Genomic DNA, 25,253 nt, shown 5'->3' with positions numbered 1-25,253 from the left:
TAAAAACAAGTTCAACACTGGATTCTATATATGAAAATTATTCAATTTAAGGGGGGAGTGTAGAATGTGTTCTTTTAATTTTAGAAATTCGAATTTCTGTCCACAATTTTTAGGTTTTATCTGAAACCTATTAGGGATTTCCACACAGAAACTTGAACTAAGCCATTTCTGTTTAAATTGTTTTGATACAATAGTCTGCACATGTCTTAAAATTAACAAATGTGTTTATTTCAGGAGAGGAGTGGAGAGTATGCAGAAAGCAGCCTAAATCACCTATGCATATATTAGAACCTATCTCTATAAATATTGTTCTACAGAAATGTATGTTCGACAAAGATCCTAGAATGGCCAAGTAAGTATTTATTAGAACCTATCTCTATAAATATTGTTCTACAGAAATGTATGTTCGACAAAGATCCCAGAATGGCCAAGTGAGTATATATTAGAACCTATCTCTATAAATATTGTTCTACAGAAGTGTATGTTTGACAAAGATCCCAGAATGGCCAAGTGAGTATATATTAGAACCTATCTCTATAAATATTGTTCTACAGAAGTGTATGTTTGACAAAGATCCCAGAATGGCCAAGTGAGTGTTGACTGATTTAATTTGAAAACAAGTTCATGGACACCTATTTTTTAAGACAGCAATTTGTTTCAAATTTTATAAAACTGTAAATGGCGCATTTTTTTAAATTTTGATAAACATGCAGCAAAAAATAACATTTTTTTCCTCTATTCATGAACATTTGATAAATATGAGTTATTTCTGAATACAAAAACTGTATCGTATGCCCTTAAAACATTTAAATCAATAAATCTGCACATTTTACATGGATTTTGCTTTTTATGAGGAATTTACTTTAGGTCATCATCAGTAAAATCAATTAAAACTTTTTCAATCTACAAATCATTAAATGTCGTATTTTTATGCCCAGTTAATGGACATTATGTTTTCTGGTCTCTGCATCTGTCTGTTCGGTTGTCTGTCTATCTGTCTGTCCGTCTGTCAGCAGAGTAACAATGTAATCTAATAACTGTAATACATTAAAGATCCAAAAATATCCCAAAAGATAGTTTTGTGTTAGGTTGATTTTGTATTGATATTTACTGAAATCTCCTTTTATTTATAATAAGAAATATGTTTTCAGGATGAAGGTGTCAGGAGAACTGCCATTGTTAAAGTTGAATATGTCTGACCAAAGACTTCATGATCTCATAGGGTTGGCTGACAGTATACCTCTCCCAGAGTCAGCTCCTACACCTAAAGAGGAGGTCTTCCTTGTAAGTTATGGTATACCTTATTTGTGATTGGCTGGGAGTATTTAACTTGAAAATTATTACAGATCAACTGTTTAGAGGAGTTATGTCATTGGAAATATGAATTATATAGAGTATTGCTTGTAATTGCTATCAAGCCTACATTTCTTTAATGATTGTTATGAAATGTATAAGTAAATCAGACCCACATAAATGATAAGAGAAGCTAAGGAATTTGAGATCACAGTAATTAGACATGATATAAATCAGATCAATCAACTTTACTTTGAGATAACAGAAGTTTTAAGAAGTTGAGAAATGTATAAAGCTACATCCTTGGCGTCACTTTATATTAGGGGGGATAGGAGGGGTCCTGATCCCGAAATCCTGGGCTTAAAAACATGAAATCCCGAAACCCTGGGGTGAAAAATACGAAATCCCGAGGTCCAGAAATTCGAAAAAAAGAATTCTCAGATCCAGAAAGGGTCAATCCCGAAATCCTGAGCTTAAAAACTTCTGATCCAGGAGTCCCAATAAAGGTCCTATCCCCCTTTTTATATGTGTATTGTATTATTTTTGTTACAGGCCAAGACTGAGAAGGAACTTAGAATGGAAGACACAGCCATTGTAGCAGCAACACAGGCATTGATACCTGGTCAACCGGAAACTAAGGTAACTGTTAATTTATTTATAAAATTGAGAATGATTGTATATGCCCAATTGCAGATTATGAAAGTATGGAATGAGGTAAAGCTATACTGGTCTTACCAAAATAACATGCCAAAGCCATTATGTTAAAAAAACAGAAAATATTTGAGTAAAAACGATTGTCCTGAAACTATAATCAGTTTAAGCAGTATTTGTGTTTTGGAGGAGGTTAACTTTATACATGTATTATGAAATCAGTATGACCATGCTGTTAAAAATGTTCAAGCATTGTTTATGGGATTATAAAATATAACATTTGGTGTATGCTTTCAAAGTCATTACCCTGAAATGTTTTATTTTTTGAAGTGTGTATTTTATAAGCCATTAAAGACCATCATAGTATCATTTTATGAAACATTTATATGACATAAAAATATTTTAATTTTCAGCAAATTGATAGATCTCCTTCACAAGAATTTACCAACTATACAGATATGGAACTCAACTTTGAAATCAAACAGGTAGGTAGTCTTAAGGTAGATTGGGTGGAAAGGGGTAAGGGAACATCAGAGTTAGGGGATAGAAGTGACAACCAAGGGACAAAGAGGACTAAAAGTAGGGGCATGCTGAAGTTAATTTTGGACCACATTTATTCTGGGAGTAAGTAAGATGGATTGAAAGTATAGAGGAAGGGGAGGAATGTGCATCCCTCAAGTTATTGAGTCAAATGTCATCAAATTTTCATATGATTTGGGGGGTTCTAAATTGAAATGAGAAAGAGTTCTTTTTATTGAACTTTTAAGATTAGTCATTTTTCCACATGGCTATCTTTTAGTGGAAAAAATACCCTCTTATTAAGAGTTGCCATTTTATGACAAAGTGTGATTTACATTTTAATTGACTAAAGTTGAACTTCAAATGTCTGTGTTTCTTTCCAAGCTCTCCATATTCCTCCTCCAATCAAAATCCCATAAGGGTGTGAGATGAGTAAAATCTTTGGAAAAATAAGCCTGAATTAATTTATAAATATGACCCAAAAAATGGAAACTTATATATCACACTGTTAATAAATATTTGAAGATATAATTGAATGTAAGATTAAATTTGACAGGTTGATATCAATATATCCCAAGTAGACAATGGTAAGGATATTCCCGTGTTGAGATTAGTGGTTGTCTCCCTTGGAACCAAGGTCACCATGTGTACGTATGATATGAATGTAGCAGCGTATCTAGGAGGAGTCTATGTACAACACAGGAAGTTTGTCGGTAAGTAAAAATTTTGTAATGATGAACCAGGGGCAGATCCAGCCATTTGAAAATGAGGGGGTTCCCAACCCAGGACAATGGGGTGGGGGTGGTGGGGGGATTTTCCAACCACATGTCCCTATTCAAATGCATTGATCGTCCCAAAAACCCCAGGAACACCCCCTGGATCCGCCACTAATGAACAGAATGCTTATTTGTTTTATTCTGATTTTAGCTTGTAATACTAAATACATGAAAAAAATGTTTAAAATGATAGCGTTTTTAGATTAAGATGGAAAAGCACACTTTATATCAAGTAAATCACATTATTATGTATAATCTAAAACAAAATCATGTAGGTTTTATTATATAAATTTCACTGATTTTCATTAATTTTGAACACAATTAGCTTGTTTTTATATTATTTTATATCATTTATGAATAAATTTCTTGCTGAGAAGAATAACATGAACAGAGTTTCCTAAGCATGATACCAGTATTTAATCTACCATCTTTTTCATTTTGTTTAATGCAACTTTTTTTTATGTCATTGAATAATGGGAAACAAAAGTCTCTTATGGTGGAACACCACTAATTCGGGCCCGGCCAGAAAGCACATACCAGAAAGTAGTACATATTTAACACAAAATAGTTCCTACGCTTGGACATAACTTTCAAAATATTTAGAATATTTTATTAATTTTGGTATCAAATGAAAGCTGCATGACTGGTGATCATTGTAGAACAATTTTTGACTGATAAATTTGAATAATAAAAAAATGGCATGAAATTTAAAAAGGAGGGTACATTTTGCCTTTTTGTCAGATCGGAAGTACCTGTTTTGGTACATCTGAAGTTCTGGGAACCAGTTCTTTCTTATATGCAATGTAAGGTATGTTGATTTTTTCAGTACAGGACACCAGAAGGTGTTGCTTTGACATGCAATGATTGCCACTTTATTTGAACTTAAAATAAAAGAGGTGTGCCTGCTTGAAACGGAGGAATTTAACATAGAAAGCAATGGGACCATGAATTAGTGGTGTACTTCCTTATATCCATTAATTATGCAATCAAAGGGAGACAATTTGAATTATTTCCCTTTGGTTTTGTTGGACTTTATCTTGCATTAATTTCACAATTAAGGAGACTAACTATTGTTTCTCATTCTTATTTTGTGTTTGTGTGATCCATGTGTTTTTATGCCATATGACCCTGATCAGTTGACAAATTTTAACATGTTGCTCTTGCTATTTTTGCATGTTAACAGCGCCGCCTGGATACATCCAGAAAGGAGACCCTCCAGGTAAATATAGTCTCTAACCATTGATTAATATGACTGAATTTTAGCTCACCTTAGGACAACATGAGCTATTGCCATCACTTGGCATCTTCTTCTTGTTTATGTAAATTCCCTCCAACGTTAGAGCACACACAGCAAGCTATGTTCTCTTAACGGATTAGTAAATGCATCTGTCTGCATTTCGATCTTTAGATGTTGAATTTATATATTCTGAAATTCTGAAAAATGCATATAGCAGAAGTGGGTGCTAGTGGGTGCTAAAATTATATTTTCAATTATTGAAATAAACGAAAAATCTATTCCATGTAGTTATTAAATCAAATTAACATAGTGATTTTAAGATTTAAAATATTTACACACTAAAAGAAAAATGTAAGATTGTGTTGTTTCAATTGTAGCTACAGTTAACTCTCGTTGTCTCGAACTCGGTTGACTCGAAATTTCGAATGAGTCGAAGTTTTCACGTGGTCCCGAACTTTGTTCCATATAAATGTATGTAATTCGACTCCTGATGAGTCGAAATTGGATGTGTCGAAATTTCGGTTGAGTCGAACTAAATTTACGATCCCAAGGTTAACAAAAGCATTCAAAATTCATTATTTATCTCGAACTAATACACATTTGTCAAAACATGACCACCTGCATTTAAATGGATTGAAGAGTTAATCTGACAATACACGTGTAATTAAATTTCCAGTCACTGACCACTGTATTGATTTATGACATGCTGTTTCCACGAGTGTTTACCTAAGATTATCTTTTATAGAATTTTTATAAATAATCAGTGATACATTGTTAATGTTCATGAAAAAGTATTTAAAATGTTTACAAAACAATTAATTGTGATTTACACTAATGAGCTTGGGTGTGTATAAAGTAAGGATTATGACTTCCGTTGATGATCACCAAAAAATTACTCAATCGGCGTCTTTAATCTTGTTGTATTTTCTTTTATTAAAAGAAAGATCGAGATAAAACAAAATGAAGAGGAATTTAAATTTTTTAAAGTCTTTTGTACCCGAGAATAAACAATTTGTCAACTTTAAACGACCTGAATAACGAAACTATCGATTGGAAATTACTCTCTCCGATAAAAGCCATAGGAAACAATTGTAACTGAAACAATTGAATAAGTAAAACAATGTTATTATAATAACGAAAGACCATGACAGACAAATACATCGATCTGATACCAGAATATCGATCCCCTTCCCATATTCAACCTGATTTATTTTAGCTTTACCATGCTAAGCAAGAGTTGTGTCCCTTGTTCAGTCAAACTTCCGGTTTTCGTTTGAGTCTAACTATGTGTATCTCGAAATATTTCTCCGGTCCGGCTGACTTCGAGATAACGAGAGTCGACTGTATTTAAAAGTTATAAATCCTTTGTTGTTTGCTTACAGCTGTTGATTCAGAAATACTTTGATATTTTGTTCTCAAATATTTTTTTATATTTGTAGAAGTGGACGGTCCTGTGGTCAACATTGTTAATACCCCTGGTGAAGATGGAATGAAAAACTTACTGGAAGTTCAATATCTCAAGGTAAAATAATTTTGAAATTAAAAAAAGATACCAGTTATTAGGTCTTGGCAGTTCCTGGAAGAGTGCTGAAGTTCTAAAATTGCCACAATAGGTCCATTTTCTTTTGTCATCAATGGGTACCATACATGTTTGAATAGGTTTTATGCATGAAATAAACAATCACGGATTATGAACATAAAAATTTACCAAAACAATCCTTATTGCATACTTATGAACTTCACATCACATCAATTTTTCTAGACAAAAATTCTTCTAGGCTATTTATATGGCCCCGCAACGTAATTGTCCTTGCCATATAGTTTTATATTGGGCTGATTTTTGGTTATGCGAGTTAATCACGATGAGTAATAGATCAGGGTAAAGTTAGGTTCCGCTTCGCTGATTTTTTGTCAAAATTCAGGGTTTTCGACTTTGAAAATTGTTGAAAATCACAATTGATAAGATTTTTGGTATGTGAGATTACCATCATGTTTTTGTCCACAAGTGTTGTTGAAATTGCAATTTTTTTTACTTTTCAAGACAGGGCACATCTAGTTTTTTCCAGCTGCACAATAGTTTTTTGGAATTACACAGCTGAAGTGGTTATACATTCACCAAATTATATTAATTTAGATATTATTAAATTTGTAGGCAAATAAATATGGCCCAGAATTTGCAACAACATATAAAAATATAGAACAAAAAATCGATGTGACATTTACCAGTCTAGAGGTGCTCCTTCATCAGGAGGCATTATTAAATGTGTTAGAATTAGTAGAAAAATTAAAACCAGCACCAAAACCAACAACAGAGGTTGCTAAGACAACAGAAGAAGGGAAAGACAAAGAAAAAACAGAGGAAAAGGAGGAGGAAAAGAAAAAGGCTATAAGTAGGGTGTTCTTTATGAAACTATCATTTGAATAGGTCAACCAATAAATAAACTCAAAATAGACTTTTTATGTTCCAACTGCAGTGGCGGGGGGCATAAAGTTTTACCTTGGTCTATCTGTACATTCGTACATACGTACATCCCTAAGTTGGTTTCCATTCTTTAACTTTAATTTGCTTCAACCAAATGTTATAAAACCTATACAAAGTGCATATTACCACAAATAAATTTGGTGGTGTCACATTTACAGATTTAATGTTATGCCCCTTTACAAATTAAAAATAGATGATTTTTTGTTTCTGTCCACATAGTTTAGTTTGCCTGAACCAAATGTTATTAAACTTATACATAATGCTTATTACAACACAATACAGATCAAGTTAGAATTTGGGTGGTGTCACTTCAACCATTCTAGAGTTATGCTCCTTTGCAAATGAAAAAATAGAAATCTTATATCTGTTCTAAAAATATCTTTGAAGTAATATTGTAAAAATATGATTTTATAAATTAGATTTATCTTCCTTTGTCCACAAATGAGTTGAACCAACTATAACCAATTCTTTATACAATGCAGTGTCACTATACAAATTAAAAAAATCTTAACCATTCGGTGCTTACATGCATGCACTTTGACTATTGTCCTTCATTTTTGTCCCTTTACATCTTTACATGACATGCAAGCAGGGGCATCATATGTGTGCCATGGACATATTTCCCATTTTATTTTATTAAACATGTGTTTAAAGGTGGCTTTATTACTGTTGTCTAGAAAAAAAACACATTTTATTAGTTCTTGTTAGAAAGATATTTGATTTTCTATAGCAAATCAAGAGATAATCGTGCTTAAAATTTAATGAATTGATTTTTCCTTTCAACAAAGGCCACCTGTTCAAATACTGGAGAAGACACCAAGGGGGAAATCGAAAAGAACAGCAGATGAAACAATTTACTAATGAAAAACTCTTAACACATTGAGTTATTACCTTTTAATTTCTTTTATTATAATTTCTAGAGAAAAGAAAAGATACAGGTGTAATAGATATCCAGGTGAATGCCACACTCAACGAGTTTCAGGTGGCACTGTGTACAGAACAAAAATATATCACTGATGTCAGGATTAAAGGTAAAACTTCCTTGTTATGGTTCACTGATTGTGTACAGAACAGAAATATATCACTGATGTCAGGATTAAAGGTAAAACTTCATTACTTGTTATGGTTCACTGATTGTGTACAGAACAGAAATATATCACTGATGTCAGGATTAAAGGTAAAACTTCATTACTTGTTATGGTTCACTGATTGTGTACAAAACAGAAATATATCACTGATGTCAGGATTAAAGGTAAAACTTCATTACTTGTTATGGTTCACTGATTGTGTACAGAACAGAAATATATCACTGATGTTAGGATCAAAGGTAAAACTTCATTACTTGTTATGGTTCACTGATTGTGTACAGAACAGAAATATATCACTGATGTTAGGATCAAAGGTAAAACTTCATTACTTGTTATGGTTCACTGATTGTGTACAGAACAGAAATATATCACTGATGTCAGGATTAAAGGTAAAACTTCATTACTTGTTATGGTTCACTGATTGTGTACAGAACAGAAATATATCACTGATGTCAGGATCAAAGGTAAAACTTCATTACTTGTTATGGTTCACTGATTGTGTACAGAACAGAAATATATCACTGATGTCAGGATTAAAGGTAAAACTTCATTACTTGTTATGGTTCACTGATTGTGTACAGAACAGAAATATATCACTGATGTCAGGATCAAAGGTAAAACTTCATTACTTGTTATGGTTCACTGATTGTGTACAGAACAGAAATATATCACTGATGTTAGGATCAAAGGTAAAACTTCATTACTTGTTATGGTTCACTGATTGTGTACAGAACAGAAATATATCACTGATGTCAGGATCAAAGGTAAAACTTCATTACTTGTTATGGTTCACTGATTGTGTACAGAACAGAAATATATCACTGATGTCAGGATTAAAGGTAAAACTTCATTACTTGTTATGGTTCACTGATTGTGTACAGAACAGAAATATATCACTGATGTCAGGATCAAAGGTAAGGCTCCGTTACTTGTTATGGTTTGTTGATATTTGCTAAAAATTAAGATTGTCTTATTTCTGTGCTCTGTGACATTATTATTAGTAATATTATTATTAAACTATGATCACACATGATGAAAAAAAAAAGACTTCAACCACAAAAATGTTATGCTTTATAATTTCATATTTTAATGATAAATCAGTTAATAAGAAGTTTTTGTGTATTTGATAGGTATCCATGCTGGTGTTACCATGGAGACAGGAATGATGACTGTGACTGCTACCTTAACAGCCATTTCTATATTGGATCCTTGTCACGGAACTCTGTACCCTAAGGTAAATTGTCTGATAATTTGTATTTTCATTCTTAGCTTGTCAACTGATTTGACATATTCAAGGAATAAACTTTATTAGAGTTATGGTTCATTGAGATGTTGGAAACTAAAAATACTAAATCTTTAGATTATATTATTTTATGGAACTACTGGTGTTAATTATTAGATTCCATGAGAAATTTTTGTGAAATTCTGAAATTATTGCAATAAAATTGAGAAAGGAAATGGTGAATATGTCAAAGCGACAACCACCCGACCATAGAGCAGACAACAGCCGAAGGCAACCAATGGGTCTTCAATGTAGCGAGAATTCCTACACCCGTAGGTGTCCTTCAGCTGGCCCCTAAAAATATGCATGATAGTACAGTGATAATGGACCTCATACTAAACTCCGAATTATACACAAGAAACTAAAATTTAAAATCATACAAGACTAACAAAGGCCAGAGGCTCCTGACTTGGGACAGGCGCAAAATTGCGGTGGGGTTAAACATGTTTATGAGATCTCAACCCTCCCCTAAGGTCATTTTTAATGTGACAATAGTTAATCTCACAATTTTATCCATTCTTCAAATTTGTAAGAATAAATGCACACAATAATTTCTGTATTTAAACAGTATAAAAACTTCCTTTTCTACTATTGAGTAAACTTTGATTGATAAATTATTTATTTACTTTTCCAGATAATGGACATTGAAGAAGGAGGTAAAGTACTGACCACTAAGTTGGTGATATATGATGACGCTACAAAGGGAGATAATTACTCCGTTCTGACGAATGTGGATACAAGTGTGGAAGTGGATATTGGGTGTATACGACTAGTCTTCCTCAATAAGTTTGTTGGAGATATATTGGTAGGTTTTATTATGTGAGGCCTATTGTTGTAATAATAAAAAGATGACTCTTTATTACAAGAATTTCAAAAAAATAAATTTGAATGATTATTTGTAGTTATATTTTTGGTGAATTGTTCTGAAAAGTTAATGAAAAAATAAGGAAGAAAGGATACTGGTTGGGTGTAAAAGAGATAGATTACCCATGTATTATTGAAAATTGTATATACGTTCAAACAAAATTCTGTTATTGCAGTTTATTATCTTTATAAGTTTGGAAATTGTACCAGATATTCCTACTGTATTTTCAGAAATTATTGTGAAAAATGCGACAGGATTATAATCGCAATATATGTAGTATTAACTCACAATTTTTAATTTCTTCATACGAATTTAACACGATCTTTCTCAAAATCACAAAAAATGAAATTATGTTTAGTCTAAAATGACAAGATTGCAATAATTTCTGAATTTACATTAATTTTGAATACATAAAATAGGTATATTGAATATTGTTGTCAGGGTGAAATATTTATAACTATTGTAATATAAAAGGCAGAGCACAATCTTACTTGTTTATTTCATATAAATTTGTGTCTGGTTAGGCTTAGTCCTGCACTGACATCAATCTGATATAAAAATTGTTAAACATGGTGTTCCAACTCATGCAATTTTCTCTGTAATCTCAATTATTTTTCAATTTATTTCTCATGATTAACAATAAATTTTAAATCGTGTCTTCAGTGTTTCTGCTGGTTCGTTATTTTCCTCTTATAGTTGATGTATTTGCCTCAGTTTGAGTTTATAACCCAGAATTTGTTTTCTCTCAATCAATATATGACTTTCAAACAGCAGTATACTACTACTGGTGGTGCTCCTACTAAAGGAGGGAGATACAGAACATACATACATACATACTGCCTTTATTTACACCCACTGTCTTAAATTTTATTGCACAGAAAGTTAAACTTACTTCTTAAAATGTTTTTAATTTTATTTCAGGGCTTTCTTAATAAATTCTTAGATGGCATGCAGGAACAGCTGAACAAAGCAAAGGAATTAGCAGCTGAATATTCTAAAGATGTGGCACAAAAACTCCAGGAGAGGGCGCCAAGAGTCAGTCTCAATGTTAAAATGAAGGCTCCTGTTATAATCGTTCCACAGAATTCTAAATCTAAAAACGCCCTTGTGGCTGACTTTGGAAGTTTGAGTGTTCAAAATTCTTTTAGTAAAGCAGGAGAATCCGAAAATAAGATTCCATATGTGCTTGACAAAATGGTAGTGGAGCTTACATCATTGAAAATGAGCAGGTTTGTGTTAATAAAAGCTTCAGAGTTAAACCTTAGTGAACAAAGTAGTGATTTTGTGACCTTTTTTCAACTAACTTGGTAGTCATATTAAGCATAAAATTGAGAAAGGAAATGGGGAATGTGTCAAAGCGACAACAACTCGACCATAGAGCAGACAATAGCTGAGGCCAACAATGGGTATTCAATGTATCAAGAAACTCCCGCACCCGTAGGCGTCCTACAGATGGCCCCTTAAAAAATATGTATACTAGTACAGTGATAATGGACATCATACATAACTAGTATATATTTGTTTAGGGGCCAGCTGAAGGACGCCTCCGGGTGCGGGAATTTCTCGCTACATTGAAGACCTGTTGGTGACCTTCTGCTGTTGTTTTTTATTTGGTCGGGTTGTTGTCTCTTTGACACATTCCCCATTTCCATTCTCAATTTTATAACTTCAAATTATACACAAGAAACTAAAATTAAAAATCATACAAGACTAACAAAGGCCAGAGGCTCCTGACTTGGGACAGGCACATAATTTTGGTGGGGTTAAACATGTTTATGAGATTTCAAACCTCCCCTATACCTCTAGCCAATGTAGAAAAGTAAATGCATAACAATATGCTTGGTTAAAATATTGGAGTTCTTAAGATCAAAACACAGCCTTGACAAACCACATTTATAAAATTATTTGCTATAGTCAGCACAAAATATTGAAGAGCAAAGGCATCCGGTTACAGAGTAAAACAAAACAGACATCTTGATGGAAAACAAACTCTTGTCAGCTGTTGCCAACTTTGAAATAACAAATTGAATATTACATTTATATTATATCTGTATGCAAAAGACTTTTGATTTTATTTAAGGAACGACTGTAACATTTCTTCTGTCTATTCACAATAACATCAAAATGTGGTGCACATTAAATAACCCACGTAGAGGGACCAGAAATTTTTAGAATTCTTTATAGTGAGAATAAACTCATCATAGATACCAGGACTAAATTTAGTATACGCCAGACGCACGTTTCGTCTGCAAAAGACTCATCAATGGCGCTCGAATCCAAAAAAGTTAAAAAGGCCAAATATATGAAGTTGAAGAGCATTGAGGACCAAAATACCTAAAAATTTTGCCAAATACAGCTAAGGTAACCTATGCCTGAGGTGGAAAAGCCTTAGTATTTCAAAAATTCTCAATTTTGTAAACAGTTAATTAATAAATATAACCATATCAATGATAATTCAATGATCTTCACTTCCATTTCAGAGCTGTTATTGGGAAGAAGCTTGCCATAGAAGATGAAAGCTTGATACTAGAACCAGTAACTATAACAGTCTCTATCACTAGGAACTTATCTGCAGCCATGTTTACCGAGCTCCCTGCCGTTGACATTACAGGAGTGATGAAATCAGTCAGCGCCAAACTGAGTCAGACGGACTTTAGTCAGATCATGACAACTCTGAATGAGAATTTGACGGAAGGACAGGTACCGATTCCTCATTCAACAGAAGTAGCTCTTGGTGAACTCACAGACAAAGAAGTTATGGAATCACATGTCATTCCTCCGCCATTGTGTAAGTGTAGATTGAACCTAGAAATAAAGTTGATAGAGTTCTTAAAAAGAATTTTGTCGCATGGGACATATGGTCTTACACTGCTTGAAATTTTCAACTTAAAAATAGATACATTTTTTTTATCACGTCAGTCCTATGATTCTATTAAAATACTCTCTCGTTTGTGTCAGACATCTCAAATATTGATCAGTCAAATGATCTCATGAACACAAGTGTGATAGATTAACTTAGATGTACCTTTTAATTGACCTCTTCCTTTTCATCCGTCACCCGAAAAAAATCATCAATTATAAGCGCCTTTGTGACTTCATTTACCAGATAGAGAGGCTCGCCTGTATTCCTGCACTATAAATGTCATCAAGCGTCTTAATGATTGTCATTGTGCAGGATAAATTAGAAATAATGCTTGTTCAGTAGATCCTTAATCACAATTCCCTAATGACAGCGGTACAGATTGTCAATTATGGGAATTTAATTTGCCGAATAATTTGTGCAATATAGCTTTATAGTCTTTCAACCACTTGCTCAACATTAAAACAGAAGTCAAGATGCACCGAAACATATGAGTGACGTTCACTGAAACCAAAGTTTTTTACGGAAATGCATCGAACTCAAAAGTTGTCTATTGAGTAATGCCCTGCTTTGAAAAGACTATTCATATTTACACAGAGAATACAACAGTGTTATTAGAAGCATATCTCAAAAATAAAAAAAAGAGCTGTCTTTTCAATATCATATAACAAGCTCTATCTCATTCAAGCTTAGAAATGAAGTGTGTACATTTATTTGAGACTATCACAGAAAAAAATTAAACAAGCATCACTCATCCGTATCTGTTAGTTCAAGTTTAAAAGGGTAAGAAGATTTCATGATTCTTCTAAATAGGAAGTTAAAATTTTTCATGTTTTGTTCTGATTCAAGATATATCCCCATATTTTTGCAGCAAGACAACCATCTGAAGAGCTGACATGTAAACTGAAGTTTAACTTTGAGATAGAAAGTTTAAGTGCCACACTTTATATAGGGCAAGAGGATTTGGTAAGTTTCAGAAACAATTCTAAGTTAGTTATTTTTATTAAAATCATATGCATGGATTGTATATATTTTCTACAGATTTTTAATATTTATAAATACAGTTACTTTCAAAGTTTATAGGAAACTGAAAAAAATCTTATTGAATCTCATGGTGTCTGTATCTGTCAGGAAGTGATTGGTTGTAAATCACAACAAGTGTCACATGTTTAGCGGGATCTGCTAATAAACATGATATCACCTTTGCTTTTCGTGGGTTCATGCTGCTAAATCTTTAGTTGTTCCATGTTGTGTTTTATAAACGATAGTAGAGGGCATTATTTTTTATGCCCACCTACGATAGAAGAGGGGCATTATGTTTTCTGGTCTGTGCCTCCCATCGTTCGTTCATTCGTCCATTCATTCAGCCGTTCGTCACCCTTCAAGATAAAGTTTTTTAGTCAAGGTAGTTTTTGATAAAATTGAAGTCCAATCATCTTTAAACTTAGTCATTGTGAGTACACATGTTCCCCATGATATGATCTTCCTAATTTTACTGCCGAATTAAAGGTTTGACCTCAAATTTATGGTCCACTGAACCAGAGAAAAAGATAGTGCAAAGCTCAGGTTAAAGTTTTTGTTAAAGTTTTTTGTCAAGGTAGTTTTTAATGAAGTTGACGTCTAATCAACTTGAAACATAGTACACATATTCCCTATGATATGAACTTTCTAATTTTCATGCCAAATTAAAGTATTGACCCCAATTGCACAGTCCACTGAACATGCACAATGATAGTGCTATGTACTATGGACACATTGTTGTTTTAAATTTATGTTGTTTTATATTTTTGGCATAGCATTGTCAGTTCACCATCAACTTATGAGTTTAATATCCCTTTGGTTTCTTCCTTCACACTTTTACTTTAAATCAAAATGTTAAAATGCAAGACAGATGATAAGGCTACCAAGCGGGGTATATGCACGGAAGAACACAGAATAAAATTCCATTTCACAATGAACAAATAATTAAAAGATTCTTCATGTTGATCTTTAGCTGATTTCATGAAACACAGTAAATAACGAACCTTTTTCATGGCTGCATGTGAAGTAAAAATGAAAAAACACGTTGCATGAAAATAACCATTTACCACCCTCATTTAACTTGTTGTATTAAAGTCATAAGAAACGAGTGACCGGTGAAAAACAATGTTCTTCCAATTCTTGAACCAATGCATACAAACATCATAAACTTAGTCTTCTGTGCACAAATTTATATTTTTTTTCACATAAATTTTGTATAATCCTCAAATCACTGGATTTTTACGAGATTGGTCACACTGATGTCATTTTGCATACAGAAAATATGTCGGGGGGGGGGGGGGGGGGGGGGATTGCTTACTAGTAAACTTCTTCTAAATATGAATATATTAAAGAATTTTCTTCAGAAAAAAAGTAAAAGTAAATAAGTTTTATAATGAAAACTATCCATTGAGTTATAAAAAAAAAAAAAACATATGCATATTTTTTTTAATTTTTTTTTTATTTGAAGTTTCTTATGACTTTAATTATTTGCAGATGGCACAGAGATCAGACAAAGCAGCCCTTGGTAAGGTGGAGCTACAAGTGATAGCTGTTTCTGGAAAACAGATGTCTGATGAATCAATGGAGGTCAAGGTCATTCTCAAGGACATGGTACTGGATGATTCTAGACAACACAAGGTTAATGGCATCACCAGGTATTGTGTGAAAATTAGTCTGAATGTCAAGTTTATTTTATATAGGACTATTCCATTACAACAATTGAGGGAGGATAGGAAGTACATAGTTATTTTTTTTACCTTGATGATTTAACAATGCATGTCATTTTGATTTATGCTAAATTATTCCTGCCCTACCTCATCTGTTGTAATGGAATAGTCCTTATTACAGTAAAGATTGTAATGTTGTGTCCCGACTTTGCACATCACAATAAGAGTTTGGTTTATCTTTTGCTTAAGCATTGAGTCCTGCTTATGAATTACTAAACAATTTAAAGAATTTATGTAGTTCGCCAAAATACATCGATGATTTTATCAGAACATGTTGATGTTATAAATATTTGTTACATTGGTTGAAACGAATTACATAGAATTCTTAGTGAAATACAAACCGATAATTTCACTCCTCTGACATCATACAACAATAGGTATTTCAAAGATCTGAAAAATTGTGAATGCATAGAAAAAAGATATGGTTCCTTACATTTTATCTTAAATTTAAAAAAAAAAAATTAACAATGTAATAAAATGAATAACTAATCAAAGAATTTAAATATCGAAAAATATTCAACTGGTGACAGAACAACACTGATAAGTAACGTGCTGCCTGCATTCCTGAATTAATTTGTTGTTCAGTCAGTGAAATATTTTTCTCTTTTTGAATTCTTTGATTAGCTATTCAATAAATAATACCTGCAACTATTTGAAATAGTGTGTCTTTATTCTTTATATTGTTTCACATACTGGAGCACCTGCATACCTACAGAATCCATTTTTAATGAGCTTGTCATGACTAAACCAGCAGAAGCTGCCTCACAGGTTTTACCTCTCAATGTATACGTGTATTTAAACATACCTGAACAAACAGGCTTTGCGTCACATGTTTTTACCTCTAAATATATATGTATTTGTTTCATACCTAAACGAGCAGGCGTTGCTACACATGCTTTACCTATTAATATATGTGTGTGTTTCATCACAAATTATTTCATTGTAACATTTCATGCTTACATTTTACAATTGTTTTACAGCCCTGATATCATTACAAGGTAACACTCATTACACTGGTATCATTCATACTAACAGGGAACCAGTTATCAGGCATTTTTTTGGCTTTTGATGATTTTACACTTTTTGTTTGCCTGAAATTAAGAATAGATGAATATTATTTTTTCCCAGCATGTTTACCAAGAAAATGCATTGATAATTGGTTCTAAGCTAAATCTTGAAGGCTATTCTGTTTTAACAAAACACTCTAGGAGGCACTCAGATATATGAAAATGTCTGTTTTTAAATTGATAACAACTTCAGATGCCTTTATTTGAACTTGAATTACATGTGTAAGTGGTTCAAATCTTCTGCGTTAAGGAGGATCTTAAGCTGAAAATTATTTTATTCAGTAAAACTTCTGAATTTTCATCATTGATTAATGATATAAACCAAGATACAAATTTAAAAGAAATGCTAAATGAATCGCTGGGTATTTTATTTATTGATAGTTTCTTACACATGTATCTCCCCTCCTTGAGTAGGAGAGTTATGTTTAAAACAGAATAGCTTCAAATTTTTCATCTTTTTGATAATTTTATTTTGAAATGAATGGGAGTCATAGAAAAATCTATCAAGAAAATATGCCATACACTGGCAAAATTCGCTCTGACACATGAATTTCACATGAATCGCACATGAAATTCATGTTAACTGTAACAAAAAACAAAAAAAGGTATTTTTTGTGATATGAATTTAATCAGAAAATTTATATGTTATTTCAATGACCTTATTTTAAAAATTCACAAGAATCTCATGTGAAAAAAAATCATGTGATTTTCATGAGAAATTCATGTGAGTTACACATAAGATTTACATGAAACTCACATAAACTGATTCACATTATTAGTTTCATGTTAAAGCTCATTTGAGGTAAAATTCACATGAATTATATGTTGTATTCACATTTTAAATTCACATGAATTATATGTTGTATTCACATTTTAAATTCACATGAAAATTATGTGAGTGAAATTTGACTGTGATACACAGTTATATTGTCAGTTATTTTTGCTTGATTTTTTACGGTCATCTTTTATATAAAATACACAGAAGAAAAAATATACAATTAATTTTGCAGTACTTGACTACCATTCAACTCTCTTATTTCAGTGTTTTTTTTGCTTGTTTTATTTTTCTAATTTTTGTTCATCTTTTATCTTGTCTATAGGCTTAGGCTATTTTATTTCCTATAACATATTTATTGATTGTAAAATCACCTGAATGTTTGCACTATAATTATTTATTATAAAGATCATTGTAATGCATCTGAATAAGAGCTTGATTTGTAGGATGTATGCTAGATAATATATAGCTTTGAAATGAGGTGTGCTAATGAAAAAAAAATGGATTTTTTTCTAATTGTATGAAGGGAATTTGTGTTATCCATTATATGAGGCTCCTGCAGGACCTTGCAACCTGAGGGGGGTATCCTGTGGGAGCCTCATTATATACTTCATTTTCTCTCTATTGTAACTCAGCACCTGAACATAAATAATAAATAAAATATTTGATTATTTTGATAAGTAAATGTATAAACTGGTACCATAAGTAAATGTATAAACTGGTACCAATGTGCATCTCATCGTTCTTTCAAATGGTGCAGAATCCCACAATTTTAGAAAAAATAAACAGATCTGATATTTATTATGCATACCTTTATATAATATATTGTAAGCTATATCTGATAAATTTTATATTTACTATAGTCATTTACCATATAGCGATATTTGCATGAACTCATTATGATTATAATTATTAAATAAAGGTTTAACAGACAATATTTTTCTTAAACCTGTTTTCTACTTCAGCAAATTCTAAAAATCAAATTACAATTTTACATCAATTGACAAAAATGGGTACCAATTACGATAGATGAATTTACAGTAATTTGCGTATAACATATGCACTTGTCTGATAAGAAGATGATATTATTATGTGGACCTCCAGATATCTTGACTGGTTTATTTGTTTGAGTAGCAGTCTATAATATCGGCCCCATAATAGCCCTGTATATATAATTTCAGAATGATACAGCGGAGTAAATCCCGTTTGTCAGAGGAGGGATCTAGTAACATGATTGATGTCAGCTTTAAACAGGACTGTAGTAAAGATTCTAATGGTTTGTTTTATATACATAGATGTTACAGTCATATTTTATATTTATTGATGATTTCAGCATGTTTGAAAACACAAACTTCAAATCATCAGTTTGTTTCTTATTCCACAAAAATCCTGTTTAACACAGAATTTGATAAGATATTCTTACTTTACTTTCCTTGAGGATTTGTTTTTTCAGTTTTTTTGTGCAAGTCTTGGTTAACATTATATAAATAACACATAGCTGAGAGGGTGATATAGCAGATTGGTACCCCGAGAAAACATTGTCAACCGCGGCGAAGCCAAGGTTGACAATGCCTTTTCGAGGGGTTCCAATCTGCTCTATCACCCTCTCAGCTATGTGTTATTTAATTTATTATACTGAATTTCCTATCATTATTGGCTTTTACAGATTACTTTTATTTTAAAAGTATTTTCTATGACGTCACGTTCATAACAACGTTACGGGCATTAGAAAAAAACAACAAAAGTCAAGCAAGATGTTTTATTTTATTTATTTTAACAGTCGATAATAAAATCTGAGCCAAAACGAAGAAATTAAGCATTGTATTTAATTCCTTGATGTAAATTCAATTCATTGTTCTTTGAATTATCGATTTCTGATTGGTCTAGACGAGAGGGTAACATTAAAAAAAAATGTCACCCGCTCAGCCATGTGATAGAGTAAATTGACACCCTCGTCTTAGCCAATCAAAATATGGCATTTTAACATGAAGTATAATAAAACACTTTATAAACACACTTAACTTGACGAAGTATATTACAGGCCAGCATGTTTTGTTTTATTGAATCTTTTCAATCGGAAAGTACAGACTTAAGGGAGTTCAGTTCTCAGTTTCAAAGTAATTAACTTTTCAAAACACTAGCATATATTAATATGGGATTAATAAAGCAGGGGTTGACACTAACTTTTGTAGGCACTAGCCCACAGGGCTAGTAAAAATTATATTCAACAAGCCCTGTTCTATGTCAGGTAGCCGTAGGCCTGCGAACAAACTAGGGGTTTTGGGGGCATGCCCCCCCTTAATTTTTTTGAAATTTAGATGCAAAATCCTGCATTCTGAGGCCTTTCAAGAAGATGTTTTCAGTCTGAAAAATACCTATTTCATACTAGTTATATCTTCAAAAAAAATAAAAATAATAATCACACCAAAAAAATCCAACGGCAGGAATAAATATTGTAGATGAATTTATGATACATCTCAAATATTTATTGTGTTATCATTTTCAATCAAACATTAATATTTTGTATATTCCAGACCTACTTTAAAAAAATAAATAGTTCCCAGATTAAAAATATAGACTTCAAAACCTTGACCAGGTTTATAGGGTGGTATTCAATTTACAAATATTCCTGCAGCATCAAATTAATTAATGTCAAATTCAATGTTGTACTGAGCTTGACAACTACATGTATCTCACAGTCTCCACCGCAAACATAACAATAGACCAACCACAAAGAAAGTGACAATCTACATTTACATCAAAACAAATATGTGTGTTAACTCATCAACAAAAATAATCAAATTAAAAAAAAACAGCAATTTTTTTGTTTATTTTTATTTACATAATTAAGTTGACTTGTTCCCTTGCCCTGTTTTACTTTTGGTTTCTGAAGCCGAGTTTTCATGTTCTAACTGATTTGGGTCATCCTGTTCTCGTTAATGCATTAAGACATGCATACATTTCAGTATGTGTAAAGAATGCTTTCTGATACCAATGGCTTAGTCTTGCTATCATCATCACCCCCCAGTTTTCAAAAAGAAGCTACATGTAATCACATCCACATTTAATATTATTACCGGAAATTTACTTTCGTTTCAGTCCATTGCAACTGTAATGATTAGTTCCGAGCAATACGAAATAATTATGACGACATTCGATAAAGACAGAGTAGATCGAAAAGTTTTCCTCACCACGTGTACCTTTGGAGTAAGGGAAATTTCAACAGGGAACCTTTTAACGCGCTATTTTAAGAACGAAAGGACATTTCCAATTTTAACTATTTACAATACGCGACGACTGTGTAATAGATAAGGGTAAAAATACGCACGCGATTTAACAGGATCTATGATATATCAATGTGATTAATAATAAAATACAATAAAACCAAAAGGTATATGCAGTCTAATTAATATTTATTTCAAAATCTTGAAACGTGGTGCATTCTTTCTTTATCAGACGAGTAATCTTAGGCCGAGTTGACAGTATAAAGCGACTGGTTTACGGTAGAATTTTTACCCTCCAGTACCTGTATCTGTATGTAAATAAAGAGGTCGTGGTACCAGTGTAGACAATTTTCGACGAAGTTGTCACATATAATCGGCGTTTAGACTCTACTTTGCCGAAAGTACAACAGTTTGATGTTCAATGACATATAAATTTACTAGCCCCTCGGGCTACCGCGCTACGGACATTTACTAGCCCGACACAAAAGTTACTAGTCTCCAGCTAGCGGGCTAGCGTTAGTGTCGAACCCTGTAAAGAAATCAAAAGAGCAAAACAAATATATAGGTCACAGTGCTTGTTTTTGAGATATTAGCCATTGAAATTTTGGCAGGAAAATGTTCTCTCTTGACTGTTCATAGCTTTATCATTGACAAGTTTAAGTATTCAAAAACTATTAAAAAGTAATTAAAATTTTATAAGACTTAAACAGACAGTTTATCATTATATGTGTAAAAGAATTATAAAAAGAAAAATGAGGGTCACGAGGCAAATTTTGTTGAGGCATTCAAATGGATAAAACCAGAGGATTCTGAAAAATCTGACAAAGATTCTAAACATGACAAGCAAGCTTCCTTAAGGGTTGTTTAGAAAAAAATAATATTGCAACTGGTGGATCTATGAGATCAGTCCTAGAATAGGCTCATAATTCTTTCATTCACAATATTATGAAGGCAAATACATTGTCCTCTTCTAACATAAACATTGTATATTGCAGTTGATATCAGAGTGAACAGTTTGTACATCTGTGTGTGTCTGGATTATCTCATGTCCCTAGGAGATTTCTTCACCAAAGGCATGCCACAGAAAGACAAAGGAGAGGTTGTAAAACAAGAAACCAAACCTAGCAAAACACAGAAGAAAGGTATCATACATGTGTTTTTAAAATAAAGTACATACATGAATCTCTCATTGATGTCAATGGTTCACTGAGTACTATAATGAAAAAGTGTATAGCAAAAATACTCAACTCCAATGTTAACGAAAAAGAGGAAAGTTCATGAAATTAACAAAATCATACCCTAAAAACTGTATCAGAATGAATGGAAAACAACTGCCATATTCCTGACTTTGAACAGATATTTTCCAAAGAAAATGGCTGAAAAAACATTTTAAGGTTGTACCCATCACTTTCACTAAAATTGATTTGGCTCATTTAATTTTCATTAAATTTTGTCAAAGTATTTACTTTGACCCTTTGACAAAAATATAAAAATTTCAAAAATTTTGAACCAACTGTTTGTCAGAAAAATTACACTGGTTATATAGCAGTTTGACAAACACCAATTTTGATCATTGAGAAGCTTAATATTCCTTTTACAACACAACGTAATTAAAACGTTTAACTGACTTTACAGAGTTAGCTCCCTGTAGTGTTAGGTACCACCTTAACTGGTGGAAAATAGTTGTAAGGTTATCGTATGAGCACAACCTCAAATTCAAAATTAATGGAACATTATACAAATACATATTTATAGCTTGCAATTCCATTTAAGCCAATGTTTCGTGTTGAAGGACGTACTAAGACCTATGATGGCCATACTTTGACTTATGATGGTTTACTTTTTAACTTGGATGAAGAGTTGTCTCATTTGCATTCATACCACATCTTCTTATATCTAATCTCTATTAACAGTGAAAGAAGATCTGCCTCCTCCACCATCTAATTGTATGGACATTGTTGTCAAGATAGAAAAACCAGAGATAATCCTGATTGAAGATCAACTTAACCCTAACTGTAACTGTCTCGTACTGGATGTAAGTAGTAATATTGTTATTACAAATCAAATGAAACTATTCCACATCTCCTCTTGGTCAAGGTATTTATTTATCGGTACTTCTTATATTTTCTCTTTGATCTAGTATCAACATACTAGCTGTATCACCGAAAATATAAGGCAATACATTGTATGACATCATAATTACCGATAAACAGAATAATAGGTAGTTTGGTTTTTGATACTGACTATATCATGTGGAATATCTTTACTGGCCCTATTATCCTATATATCTTTGTCAGTACTATGTTCCAATTATCGACTGCTGAAAATATTTAAATGCTCACCAAAATGCCTTTTGGCACTGAGACCATCGTGCAAGGGCTAAACAGCCCGTCAAGGCGGGTAAATACTTCAATATCAAATGAGTCTTCTCCTCTTGGTCAAGGTATTTATATCTTTGTCAGTACTATGTTCCCATTATCAACTGCAGAAAATATTTAAACACTCACCAAAACGCCTTTTGGCACTGAGACAATCGTGCAAGGGCTAAACAGCCAGTCAAGGTGGGTAAACACTTCCAGTAGTAGTGTTCCCATTAAATTAATACAATAGCTTTTCTTCAATGGGACCATTAAATTTATTCTAAGAGAAATCTATTATTGATTAATTTACCTGGGTAAAAAATAACTTTTAAGTTGATGAAAATACATGTAGTTACTCAAAACTGCATGTGATGTTGTATTGTAAATTCAGAAATTTTTGCGAGGTTTTAATTTTTTGTGAAAAATGTGTCTAGTTGTAAATGCAATAATTAAAACTCACATTTTTCAACTATTTTGTATGAATTAAACAGGATTTTTCTCAAATTCGTAAAATATAAAATCGCATTTAAGTCTAAAATTACATAATCACAATAATAAATAAATGCATGCAATAATTTCTAAATTCACAGTATTCAGTTATGTCAGTCAATAACAACTTTCATTTGGTTTTCAAGCTACAGGACGTGACAAAATGACAAATTTTGTATGGATTGTACAGGAAAAAACACCATTTTGTGATTAGAAACTAAACAAAATGATAGAATTGTTAAATACTAAAGGAAAAGATCTATAGCTTTCAGACAATGCTTTGAGAATATCAAAAGAAAAGATAGGGTCACCGTACGTTTTTCCCTGCTAAAATACAAAATAGGAAAATTCCTAGTAGAATCCTTCAGAAAATGCACTGTTTTTTATAGTTACCTCCCCTTAAAATGCCAAATTAAAAAAAACAAAAAAAACAACCAAAAATAATTAATATTGGTTCTTTTAAATGTAAATTCACATTAAATATTTGCATTCCTGCATCAAATTTTGCTAACCTAATAGAAAATCTAGACCTTTGGTTCTCTGTTTTTTACATTCCAAGATGGAGGAAGACACCCATAGCACCTTAAATCTATTTTATGATCTAAAGACACTATTGAAACCAAATTTTGGAGTAAAAAAAAAATCATTTTCATGAATACTGATTTAGTTTTGTGTGATTTCTTCATTAAATCTTTTTATTATTTTTAAAAACTTTATTTTTATATTTTTAGATGGAAGTTATTTTCAAGATGAAGATCCACCCAGAATCCCAAGACATGTCGGCCAATGTTAGAGATTTACAGATATTTTCCTGTGTCTTCAGTAAGAGGAGATCTGTTCAAGCACAGGTAGTTATATGCTTTAACTTGAGAAAGGGTTTATTTATATAGAAAATAAAAATAAAACATTTTTGGGTTGATAACTGAAATTTTTTACAAATAAGATAAAAGCTCAAAATATTCTCGTGTATTAATATTCTCTGAAAGTAGGATAAGAGTTAAATATAAAAAAAGGAGAATGTATAAACTCACAAATGGTTTGGGGTTAAATATTATTGAATTTAAACACAACAGCAAAAATATTTGACAGTAAATATTGATTCAATAATGTTTTAAATATACATCAGTTCTACAGCTAGCTTGTTCTTTCTTTTAATTTTTTAACCTCATGAAATATATCTGAGCCTTTATCATAAAAAAAATATCAGAATTTACGTTTATTTGTTAGTAATAAGTCTTCAATAAAACTCCGTGGTCGAATAACTTAACTAGTCACTTCTGTAATAATTAACCAATCAACGATGAGGTTATGATTTCAAACCCCACTCCTGTGGGTGCACTTGACTACAATCTTAATTGACAAGGATTGTCAGTTTTCTTATCGTAGGTCAGTGGTTTTCCCTGGGCACTTCGGCTTCTTCCACAAATAAAACTAGCCGCCACGAAATAGCAAAAAAAGCACGGCTTAAAAGTGGCATTAAAACACCAAAAATCATAATATATTTTTTTTTTTAAAGTACATGTATGGTAACATGCAAC

The 25,253-nt window shown here is 32.1% G+C and overlaps 1 protein-coding gene across 1 annotated transcript in view; it reads left to right on the top strand.

Annotated features, from left to right (window-relative positions):
* Positions 1–25,253, top strand: part of LOC134717773 (intermembrane lipid transfer protein VPS13A-like) — a 116,007-nt gene that overhangs the window by 33,617 nt on the left and 57,137 nt on the right. The window contains exons 21-40 of the mRNA XM_063580268.1: positions 235–352; positions 1,152–1,284; positions 1,846–1,932; positions 2,358–2,429; positions 3,020–3,176; positions 4,423–4,458; positions 5,916–5,998; positions 6,629–6,866; positions 7,879–7,989; positions 9,177–9,280; positions 9,963–10,133; positions 11,115–11,422; positions 12,674–12,981; positions 13,925–14,019; positions 15,568–15,728; positions 16,781–16,798; positions 18,824–18,918; positions 21,862–22,008; positions 22,780–22,901; positions 24,447–24,563. Of these exons, the coding sequence (XP_063436338.1) occupies positions 235–352; positions 1,152–1,284; positions 1,846–1,932; positions 2,358–2,429; positions 3,020–3,176; positions 4,423–4,458; positions 5,916–5,998; positions 6,629–6,866; positions 7,879–7,989; positions 9,177–9,280; positions 9,963–10,133; positions 11,115–11,422; positions 12,674–12,981; positions 13,925–14,019; positions 15,568–15,728; positions 16,781–16,798; positions 18,824–18,918; positions 21,862–22,008; positions 22,780–22,901; positions 24,447–24,563 (2,681 nt within the window). The remainder of the gene's footprint in view (positions 1–234; positions 353–1,151; positions 1,285–1,845; positions 1,933–2,357; positions 2,430–3,019; positions 3,177–4,422; positions 4,459–5,915; positions 5,999–6,628; positions 6,867–7,878; positions 7,990–9,176; positions 9,281–9,962; positions 10,134–11,114; positions 11,423–12,673; positions 12,982–13,924; positions 14,020–15,567; positions 15,729–16,780; positions 16,799–18,823; positions 18,919–21,861; positions 22,009–22,779; positions 22,902–24,446; positions 24,564–25,253) is intronic.

The sequence above is a fragment of the Mytilus trossulus genome, chromosome 5 (assembly GCF_036588685.1).
Source record: "Mytilus trossulus isolate FHL-02 chromosome 5, PNRI_Mtr1.1.1.hap1, whole genome shotgun sequence".
Classification (NCBI taxonomy): Eukaryota; Metazoa; Mollusca; class Bivalvia; order Mytilida; family Mytilidae; genus Mytilus; species Mytilus trossulus.
The sequence above is the reverse complement of the archived record's forward strand: the minus strand, read 5'-3'. Positions and strand labels throughout refer to the sequence as shown.